Source organism: Mobula birostris, chromosome 19 (genome assembly GCF_030028105.1).
Source record: "Mobula birostris isolate sMobBir1 chromosome 19, sMobBir1.hap1, whole genome shotgun sequence".
NCBI classification, from domain to species: Eukaryota; Metazoa; Chordata; class Chondrichthyes; order Myliobatiformes; family Myliobatidae; genus Mobula; species Mobula birostris.
The window spans coordinates 59,466,629-59,478,467 of NC_092388.1; the positions used below are offsets into that span (position 1 = coordinate 59,466,629).

Sequence of the window (11,839 nt, forward strand, 5' to 3'; positions counted from 1 at the left end):
CCCAATATAAAGAAGGCCGCATTGGGAGCACCGGTTTTGTTATCAAAGTAAAACAGAATCAAACTCACTACAGTTCAGTGGTATCGGCTGTATTGAGCCACCTTTCGAACGTGTGGAAACTCTGGAGCACACCCAACACCCTGACTGCTTTGGATGTGACGCATATTCTTAACTAAGGCAAAGACAAGTGTTAGAATTACTAATGTTAGGAGATACTTCTGTGTTTAGACAGGAAATAGATGTCCAGATTACACAAAACTTATAATGCATAGCGATTATGGAAGCAAAAAACAAAGATGAAGCATCCAATCCATCAGTCCTTGTCACCAACATACTTCTGACCTAAAATTCATTCCCATTTTAAACAATTCACTATTGGTGTCAATTTCCACACATTTTACTTTTTAATTACAATTGATTCAATTGCCCCAATCTAGATAATTTCCTCCATAAATCCCTGCCTTTCTCTTTGTTTCCTTTTATGAAACTTCTTCACCTGTCTCTTTGATCATCTTTTTGGTTATGTGTCCTGATGTTTCTATGGATCAATGTTAAATTTTAAATTTGTAACACAGTATATGGTAGAGAGCTATTTTAACGACACTATCCAACAAATTTACATTTTTTTTCTATTCATCATACATACATACATACATCAACATCATCAGGTGCCAGTTTGAGCTTTGACTGCCATGGCCCACACTCTCCTGTTTCGGGCCAAGTGGATCAAATCATTGGTATTCATTTCCAGTTCTTTGGCTGCTGTCTCCGTCATCATTTGTCTTTGTCTTCCTCTTGCTTTCTTCCCTTCAATCTTCCCCACAATTACCATGCATTCTAACTCCTCTTTCCTAATTACATGTCCACTGAAGTCACGTTGCCTTTTAATGATCTCATACATTATTTCTCTTTTTGTGTTTGCTCTGGTCATGACATTAGATATTCGTTTCGTCCATGATATTCTTTGCATCCTCCTCAAAAACTACATCTCTGCTGCTACAATTCGTTTCCTCATGTTACTAGATATTGTCCAACATTCTGAGCCACATAACATAACTGGATAAACGTAACATTTCAGTACTCTGAGGTGGATTGTCATGCCTAGTTTAGTATTGGTCAGTATACTCTTCATTCTCTTAAAGGTGTCTTTTGCCATCCCTATTCTTCTTTTGATGTCCAAGTTGCACCTGCCATCTGATGTCACCCAGATTCCTAAGTAGCAAAAGTTCTGTACTTGTTTTATGTCTTCCCTGTTTATTCTCAGCTTGCAGACAGAATTCTCCTTTTTGGATATCACCATACATTCTGTCTTTTTGCAATTGATAGACCCATTTTTTCACTTTCTTCAACAACTATATTAATTAAGTTTTGTAGTTCTTCTTCCATACTTAGTGTCATCTGCATATCTGAAATTATTAATGTTTTCACCGCCAACTTTGATTCCCAAGATGTCTTATTTTTGTAATGTTGTTTCACTCTACACATTAAACAAATCAGGGGAGAAAACACACCCTTGTCTAACGCCTCTCTTGATTTTCGTAAACTGACTCACCTCTCCATCTATTCTTAAAGCGACAGTTTGTTCCCAGTACAGATTTCTGGTTAGGCGGAGGTTTTTCGAACCTAGACCTAGAGTTTTCTGTAATATTTCAAATAACATACATATCTCCCCAAGATTTTATTACAATATTTACAATGTAAAAACATTGTACAATATTTCTGTTAATGTACTTTATTAATCTGTAATTTATTCTAACAGTTCAGATTCATGCTGGTCAGTTTTATTTTAATAGCATAATGTAACAAGATGATATAGCTATAGTTCTCCGAAGTGAATTGAAATAAACTGAGGATAGATCAATTTACAAATTAATTTGTAGGAATGGGCTGTTGCTGGCAAGATCAGTGCTTATTTTTTTCTTGTCTGTTGTGGAGATGAATTAATAGATAACCACATTGTTCTGGGTATGAAGCTAGTTGAAGGCCAATCCTAGTGAAAATCCAGATTATTTTCACTGAAGAAACATGTTTAGAAACATAGAAAACCTACAGCACAATAGAAACATAGAAAATAGGTGCAGGAGTAGGCCATTCGGCCCTTCGAGCCTGCACCGCCATTTATTATCATGGCTGATCATCCAACTCAGAACCCTGCACCAGCCTTCCCTCCATACCCGCTGATCCCTCTAGCCACAAGGGCCATATCTAACTCCCTTTTAAATATAGCCAATGAACTGGCCTCAACTGTTTCCTGTGGCAGAGAATTCCACAGATTCACCACTCTCTGTGTGAAGAAGTTTTTCCTAATCTCAGTCCTAAAAGGCTTCGCCTTTATCCTCAAACCGTGACCCCTCGTTCTGGACTTCCCCAACATCGGGAACAATCTTCCTGCATCTAGCCCGTCCAATCCCTTTAGGATTTTATACGTTTCAATCAGATCCCCCCTCAATCTTCTAAATTCCAACGAGTACAAGCCTAGTTCATCCAGTCTTTCTTCATATGAAAGTCCTGCCATCCCAGGAATCAATCTGGTGAACCTTCTTTGTACTCCCTCTATGGCAAGGATGTCTTTCCTCAGATTAGGGGACCAAAACTGCACACAATACTCCAGGTGTGGTCTCACCAAGGCCTTGTACAACTGCAGTAGTACCTCCCTGCTCCTGTACTCGAATCCTCTTGCTATAAATGCCAGCATACCATTCGCCTTTTTCACCGCCTGCTGTACCTACATGCCCACTTTCAATGACTGGTGTATAATGACACCCAGGTCTCGTTGCACCTCCCCTTTTCCTAATCGGCCACCATTCAGATAATAACCTGTTTTCCTATTTTTGCCACCAAGGTGGATAACTTCACATTTATCCACATTAAATTGCATCTGCCATGAATTTGCCCACTCACCCAATCTATCCAAGTCACCCTGCATCCTCTTAGCATCCTCCTCACTGCCACCCAGCTTCGTGTCATCTGCAGACTTGGAGATGCTGCATTTAATTCCCTCATCCAAGTCATTAATATATATTGTGAACAACTGGGGTCCCAGCACTGAGCCTTGCGGTACTCCACTAGTCACTGCCTGCCATTCTGAGAAGGTCCGGTTTATTCCCACTCTTTGCTTCCTGTCTGCTAACCAATTCTCTATCCACATCAATACCTTACCCCCAATACCGTGTGCTTTAAGTTTGCACACTAATCTCCTGTGTGGGACCTTGTCAAAAGCCTTTTGAAAATTCTGTGAGATTCACCAGACATGATTTTCCTTTCACAAATCCATGCTGACTTTGTCCGATGATTTCACCGCTCTCCAAATGTGCTGTTATCACATCTTTGATAACTGACTCCAGCAGTTTCCCCACCACCGACGTCAGGCTAACCGGTCTATAGTTCCCTGGTTTCTCTCTCCCTCCTTTTTTAAAAAGTGGAGTTACATTAGTCACCCTCCAATCCTCAGGAACTAGTCCAGAATCTAACGGGTTTTGAAAAATTATCACTGATGCATCCACTATTTCTTGGGCTACTTCCTTAAGCACTCTGGGATGCAGACCATCTGGCCCTAGGGATTTATCTGCCTTTAATCCCTTCAATTTACCTAACACCACTTCCCTTCTAACATGTATTTCGCTCAGTTCCTCCATCTCACTGGACCCTCTGTCCCCTACTATTTCTGGAAGATTATTTATGTCCTCCTTAGTGAAGACAGAACCAAAGTAATTATTCAATTGGTCTGCCATGTCCTTGCTCCCCATAATCAATTCACCTGTTTCTGTCTGTAGGGGAACTACATTTGTCTTTACCAGTCTTTTCCTTTTTACATATCTATAAAAGCTTTTACAGTCAGTTTTTATGTTCCCTGCCAGTTTTCTCTCATAATCTTTTTTCCCCTTCCTAATTAAGCCCTTTTTCCTCCTCTGCTGAACTCTGAATTTCTCCCAGTCCTCAGGTGAGCCACTTTTTCTGGCTAATTTGTATGCTTCTTCTTTGGAATTGATACTATCCCTAATTTCTCTTGTCAGCCACGGGTGCACTACCTTCCTTGATTTATCCTTTTGACAAACTGGGATGAACAATTGTTGTAGTTCATCCATGCAATATTTAAATGCTTGCCATTGCATATCCACCGTCAATCCTTTAAGTATCATTTGCCAGTCTATCTTAGCTAATTCACGTCTCATACCTTCAAAGTTACCCCTCTTTAAGTTGTGCCGAACATGTATGTCCCTACCTTAGAAATTACTAGGCTTACCTATAGCCCTCTTTTTTTCTAAGCTCCATGTACTTATCCAAAAATCTCTTAAAAGATCCTATTGTATCCGCCTCCATCACTGTTGCTGGCAACCCATTCCACACACTCACCACTCTCTGAGTAAAAAAACTTACCCCTGACATCTCCCTGTATCTACTGCCCAGCACCGTAAACCTGTGTTTTTTTTATTGCAACTATTTCAGCCCTGGGAAAAAGCTTCTGACTATCCTCACAATCGATGCCTCTCATCATCTTGTACACCTCCATCAGGTCACCCCTCATCCTCCGTCGCTCCAAGGAGAAAAAGCTGAGTTCACTCAACCTATTTTCATAAGGCATGCTCCCCAATCCAGGCAGCATCCTTGTAAATCTCCTCTGCAACCTTTCTGTGGTTTTCACGTCCTTCCTGTAGTGAGGCAACCAGAATTGAGCACTGTACTCCAAGTGGGGTCTGACCAGGGTCCTATATAGCTGCAACATTACCTCTCGGCTCCTAAATTCAATTCCACGATTGATGAAGGCCAATGCACCGTATGCCTTCTTAACCACAGAGTCAACCTGCGCAGCAGCTTTGAGCGTCCTATGGACTGGGACCCCAAGATCCCTCTGATCCTCCACACTGCCAAGAGTCTTACCATTAATACTATATTCTGCCAGCATACTTTACCTACCAAAATGAACCACTCCACACTTATCTGGGTTGAACTCCATCTGCTACTTCTGAGCCCAATTTTGTATCCTATCAATGTCCCACTGTAGCCTCTGACAGCCCTGCACACTATCCACAACACCTCAACCTTTGTGTCATCAGCAAACTTAGTAACCTATCCCTCCACTTCCTCCAGGTCATTTATACAAATCACGAAGAGTAAGGGTCCCAGAACAGATCCCCGAGGCACTCCACTGGTGACCAACCTCTGTGCAGAATATGACCCATCTACAACCACTCTTTGCTTTCTAAGGGGAAGTCAGTTCTGGATCCACAAAGCAATGTTCCCATGTCTCCTTACTTTCTCAATAAACCTTGCATGGGTTACCTTATCAAATGCCTTGCTGAAATCCATATACACTACATCTACTGCTCTTCCTTCATCAATGTGTTTAGTCACATCCTCAAAAAATTCAATCATGCTCGTAAGGTGCGACCTGCCCTTGACAAAGCCATGCTGACTATTTCTAATTACCAATCACTGAGGTAAGACTCACTGGTCTATAATTTCCTGGGCTATCTTTACTCCCTTTCTTGAATAAAGGAACAATATCCACAACCCTCCAATCCACCAGAACCTCTTCCGTCCCCATTGATGATGCAAAGATCATCACCAGAGGCTCAGCAATCTCCTCCCTCGACTCCCACAGTAGCCTGGGGTACATCTCATCCGGTCCCGGCGACTTATCCAACTTGATGCTTTCCAAAAGCTCCAGCATATCCTCTTTCTTAATATCTACATGCTCAAGCTTTTCAGTCGGCTGTAAGTCATCATGACAATCACTAAGATCCTTTTCCATAGTGAATACTGAAGTAAACTATTCATTAAGTACTTCTGCTATTTCCTCCGGTTCCATACACACTTTCCCACTGCTACACTTGATAGGTCCTATTCTCTTAAGTCTTATCCTGTTGCTCTTCACATACTTGTAGAATGCCTTGGGGTTTTCCTTAATCCTGCCCACCAGGGCCTTCTCATGGCCCCTTCTGGCTCTCCTAATCTCCTCCTTAAACTCCTTCCTATTAGCCTTATAATCTTCTAGATCTCTAACATTACCTAGCTCTCTGAATCTTTTGTTAGCTTTTCTTTTCTTCTTGACTAGATCTATTACAGTCTTTATACACAACGGTTCCTGTACCCAACCATAACTTCCCTGTCTCATTGGAACGTACATATGCAGAACTCCACACAAATATTCCCTGAACTTTTGCCACATTTCTTCTGTACTTTACCCTGAGAACATCTTTCCAATTTAAGCTTCCAGTTTCCTGCCTGATAGCCTCATAATTCCCCTTACTCCAACTAAGTGCTTTTCTAACTTGTCTGTTCCTATCTCGCTCTGTTATTGTAAAGGAAATAGAATTATGATCACTATCTCCAAAATGCTCCCCCACTGAGAGATCTGACACCTGACCAGGTTCATTTCCCAATACCAGATCAAGTACAGCCTCTCCTCTTGTAGGTTTATCTACATATTGTGTCAAGAAACCTTCCTGAACACACCTAACAAATTCCACCCCACCTAAACCCCCTGCTCCAGGGAGATGCCAATTGATATTTTGGAAATTAAAATCTCCCATCACGACAACTCTGTTATTATTACACCTTTCCAGGATCTGTTTCCCTATCTGCTCCTCGATATCCTTGTTACTATTGGGCGGCCTATAAAAAAACACCCAGTAAAGTTATTGACCCCTTCCTGTTCCTAACCTTCACCCACAGAGACTCCGTAAACAATCCCTCCATGGCGTCCACCTTTTCTGCAGCCGTGACACCATCTCTGATCAACAGTGCCACGCCCCCACTTCTTTTGCCTCCCTCCCTTGCATTTCTGAAACATCTAAAACCCAGCAATTGAAGTAACCATTCCGGTCTTTATTCTTTGGAGCGTAGAAGGTTGAGGGGGGACTTGATAGAGGTGTTTAAAATTATGAGAGGGATAGATAGAGTTGATGTGGATAGGTTTTTTCCATTGAGAATGAGGGAGATTCAAACAAGAGGACATGAGTTGAGAGTTAAAGGGCAAAAGTTTAGGGGTAACATGAGGGGGAACTTCTTTACTCGGAGAGTGGTAGCTGTGTGGAACGAGCTTCCAGCAAAAGTGGTTGAGGCAGGTTCGGTGTTGTAGTTTAAAGTTAAATTGGATAGATATATGGACAGGAAAGGAATGGAGGGTTATGGGCCAAGTGCAGGTTGGTGGGACTAGGTGAGAGTAAGAGTTCGGTATGGACCAGAAGGGCCAAGGTGGCCTGTTTCCGTGCTGTAATTGTTATATGGTTATATGGTCCCTGAGCCATCCAAGTCTCTGTAATGGCCACCACATCATATCTCCAAGTACTGATCCACGCTCTAAGTTATCTGCTGTGTTCACAACACTCCTTGCATTAAAATAGACACATCTCAAACCTTCGGTCTGAGCGCATCCCTTCTCTATCACCTGCCTATCCTCCTTCTCACACTGTCTACAAGCTTTCTCTATCTGTGAGCCAACCTCCTCTTCCCCAGTCTCTTCAGTTCTGTTCCCACCCCCCAACAATTCTAGTTTAAACTCTCCCCAGTAGCCTTAGCAAATCTCCCCGCCAGGATATTGGTTTCTCTGGGATTCAAGTGTAACCTGTCCTTTTTGTACAGGTCACACCTGCCTCAAAAGAGGTCCCAATGGTCGAGAAATCTGAAAACAATCCCTCAGCCACACATTTATCCTCCACTTCATTCTATTCCTATCCTCACTGTCGTGTGGCACAGGCAGTAATCCCGAGATTACTACCTTTGCGGTCCCTGCTTCTCAACTTCCTTCCTAACTCCCTGTACTCTTTTTCAGGACCTCTTGCAAAAAAAATGTTTATTTTTGCAAGAGTGAAGCAGTTTCTTAGTCACCATTACTGGGGATTTATTCTAGATTTAATTAACTTAATTTAAATCACTTATCTTTTGTGCCTCATCTTTTATTCAGATTCCCTACCATTAAATTTATGGAATCTAAGGTTAACTGTGTTCTTTCGAGCCCGTGTATGTTGAAATTGTCGTTCTTTTTGCCTCAGCTGTATCATTGCCGTAATCTGTCTTCCCTTCTTCCTCAGGTTGTACTTTGAGGAACCGAAGCTGGCCCCGTGGGTCAGTATGACAGTTCATGGCTTTGCAGACAGCCCAGTATCCTGGGCACAGAGTGAACATGGCTACCATAAAGGAGGAGAGAACCTCTACAGTTTTGTTCTGTTCAGGAACCAGGATTACTGGTTGCACATGGCTGTGGGGACTCATAGTAACTGTCCACCATAGCATCTACCCCCGAGCCACAGCTTGACCTTTGAAGAGGAGTTTCAGGATTTGACTTATTAATAAATGCTCTATACAAAGGAAACTAACATATATTCAACTCAAAAATTAAGGTGTACAAAATGCTTACACTACTATTCTAAAATATTTAATGTTTTCTCTGTTTTTTAAATGGTCTTCATCATAAGGTTTCATAAGAGAACTTGTTTATGAATAGGCTTTCAACCTTTCATTTCAGGGAAGCATTTTCAGTTTGTATTGGGATTTGCCAAAATTATGGGTATGAAGAAAAATTTAGTTAATAAGGTAAGATCAGCCTCAATAGGCATGACTAATAAAGTGTGTATTGGTTTGTACACTGAATCTGCAGCTTGCATGGTGAAGCTGTTCTGTGTCTTGAAATCTACTTATTCATGAAGTTGCTTTATACGAAGGTGCATAATGTGGAAGGAAACCTACAGTGCAATTTAGCACCACAAGTGATCGATTAACTTTCAAAGTTTCTTTTGTTTTCCCAAGACTACTAGGTGCCTGGTCAGAATGAGGACACTGGAAGTCATCTTGGAATAACAAAGGCTAAGAGGGGATTTGATGAAGGTGTGCAGGATCATATTAGGAGCAAGTATGGCTAATGGGTACCTGGAGATGTGAGGATGGAGTTAATTTCAAAACTTAGTGCAATGTTAGTGAAACAAAAATCAGTTCCTTCAAAGGGAATAGAATAGGCACTTAAAGAAAATATTTTCAGATCCATGAGAAAAGAGCATTTTCAGGATTAGAGGCGTGAATTCAGTAGTAGCCTTCTGTACTGTAAGTATTTACGATTCTAGGTATAGTGCAAGACAATTCGATAGAAGAATATCAATTTTTTTTAAAGTTTTGCAAATTACAGAGCTGGAATTGAGTTAGTTGGCACCGTGTACCAAATGGCCTTCAATGCTGTCCACCAATGAAACAGTTTATTACAAAAATCTAATGTTGTACAGTCACTAAAAAATCAACAGGACATCAACAGTAGAAAAATTTGCAGATGCTGGAATTCCAAGCAACACACCTGGGATTGGGAAAAGATAATCAATTCTTTTTTGACCGGCTCAACTACAGAATGCTTTTGGAGAAAGCTGGGGATAGAAATTTAACTTTTTTTTGTTTAAATGCATACAGTTCAACCAAAGACAGTAAAATCTACAGAATTCCTGCTTAACATTTCAATTAATCATCTTTTGTGCCCATCCAGAGATTTTGGAGAGAACTCAATGTAATCATCAAGAATTCAAGTATAGATTTTAAAAACTGGGTTATTCGCTAGTAGATAATAATTCTAATGTAGGTCGTATCAGAAATTTTTCCAGGTAGCGAACAACTTCCTCCCACGCCGTTCTGACGTAGTTAGAATTCGTGTACGAGGCAACTTACAGCAGTGGTTTGCCACTGCCTTCTACCGGGTGAGTTTTTTTCCAAAGAGATCACCAGCTGTTAGCCCCGCACAGATGGAAAGTGTGCCGGGGGGAGCCAACTGGGTTTGAACTCAACTCCGTCCCACAGTCCAGCACTGATGCCACTACGCCACCAGCTGGCTACTAGTAGATGATAAATAGATATAAAATACATACTATATGATAAACCAATTTTTATCTTCATTCATGAAACTGTACCAAGCAATCACTTTTAACTATATCTGAAAATTAAAGCAGTATTTTCCACATTTTGAAGCACAGCCTGTTTGCTGTAGTCAGTGGCAAACAGCTTCAGTGGAGATTCAAGGGGGCAATGAGGAGAGGTGAAGGACATGAAATGACAAAATTTAGAAATGAGATTCTGCAGATGCTGGAAATCAAAGCAATTTAACACTGGAGAGGAGTAAGCAGTTGCTCTTTGGTGCCGAAGCCTTTCATCAGCTTTGAAGAAGGTCTCAGCAGTTTCCCTCTCCATGGGCACAATTTACAATCTACCTTGCACCTAGTTTACCATTCAAGCCCAATATTTTGAACCATGCAGGAAATTGTCGAGCCCTTTACTGAAGTCCAAATATTTCACAAGATTTCACTACTACTTTGCCCTCAACAATACTTTATCTTCAAAACATTGATCAGATTAGAACTGCCATTAGGAAAACCATGTGGCCATCTTTAATTAGTCCCTGCTTTTTCAAATTATTATTAATCCTATCCTTTCCAATATCTTCCTTACCATTGATGTTAGGCTCACAAGTCTATGGTTACCTGCTGCCTTTCTTAAAAAGGGGGACCCTGTTTGTTGTCCAGTCGCCTGGCACTTCATTTGTGTCCAGCAAAGATTTAAAATTCCCAGCAATCATTGATAATGCAAAGTGTCAACAATGGAAACTAACAGATATAAACTGCCTCTTGGTAAGAAATAAGTTCAGTTTTTATAGACAATTTTGACTTAAGTTGGAAAACACAAAAATCAGTTGATATGTGTAACCATATCCCCACAGTATTGTGATAAATTGCATCAAAAGTTGATAAGACTGATATTATTGAAAGTGAAGCTGTTGCTAAGCAAACATCACATGTTGTCACTACTTCCCAAGGAGGAGCAAGTGAAACAAAATGTACGTTTTTTAAACATTGGATGCCTTAGTAGTGCGTTTACAGGGGATAGTAAACAATGGTTGAACTTAATATTTGATATTTAAGGTTATGTTATTGAAACAAGTGAAAATGTTTCTCAAATTCCAAGACATGATTTAACTAAGCATATACCAGAGGACCCTCCGGATGTCATAAATCCAAGCCACAGTGTTTCCAATGTCCTGCTCCATGTTCTGTTGCAGGCACAGCATCTTTTGTGTCTAATAAGTTCTCTGTGCATATTAAAACAGGCTGATTTAGCTGCATTAATCGCATGTTAGTGATTATTGAAGGACAAATGTGCTGGAAGATCAAGAGGAGCAGATGGAAGAGCAGCTACGAAAAGGAAGGAACAGGTTAAGTTGCAGGAAGAAATTGCCGTACAGATGTCCAAAGTTAATATGCAAAGGATTTCAAGAGAGGCAAGTACTGAAAGTGTTCTAGCAGGACAGTCCAATGGTATGAGTTCCTACAGTATATTGATAGGGGTCACAGAGAAAACCCACACGTTCAATGTCAATGTTGATTCATATGTTCCTTAAGTGTCTGTGAAACATGAGTTAGACCCTCAAGAGGTAGTTCAGGGCTTAGCTGGCTCTAAGGATACTCTGAACCTACGGTACGTCATATCCAGCAGCTCAAAGTGTTCATGTGACTGCCAGCATGGAAACACAATTGTTTTAGATTATAGAAATCTGAGTAGTACTACTGATAATATAAGGAAGCAAAATGAAATAACAACCTTAATTGTATAACAGCATCGCATCTTATCTTTTCCTAAAAGAAAGATTCAAATCTTTGAAGGCAATCTATCGCAGTATTGTGCATCCACAAGGGCTTTCGTTAGTATAATGGTTCGTATCCCCGCCTGTCACACAGGAAACCGGGGTTCAATTCACCGACAGGAGCCAAAAATATAGTGGTTACTTGAAAACAAACCAAAATCGCTCAGAGACTGAGCACTGGGTTTGACACTGTATGATATGCTTTCCACCATAACCAAGTTTTGAAGGTTC

General features: G+C 40.9%; 1 protein-coding gene across 1 annotated transcript in view; it reads left to right on the forward strand.

Moving 5' to 3' along the window:
- Positions 1 to 8,592, forward strand: part of rpp40 (ribonuclease P/MRP 40 subunit) — a 37,436-nt gene extending 28,844 nt beyond the window's left edge. The window contains exon 8 of the mRNA XM_072283676.1: positions 8,034 to 8,592. Within this exon, the coding sequence (XP_072139777.1) occupies positions 8,034 to 8,232 (199 nt within the window). The 3' untranslated portion in view covers positions 8,233 to 8,592. The remainder of the gene's footprint in view (positions 1 to 8,033) is intronic.
- Positions 8,593 to 11,839: the final 3,247 nt, after the last annotated feature.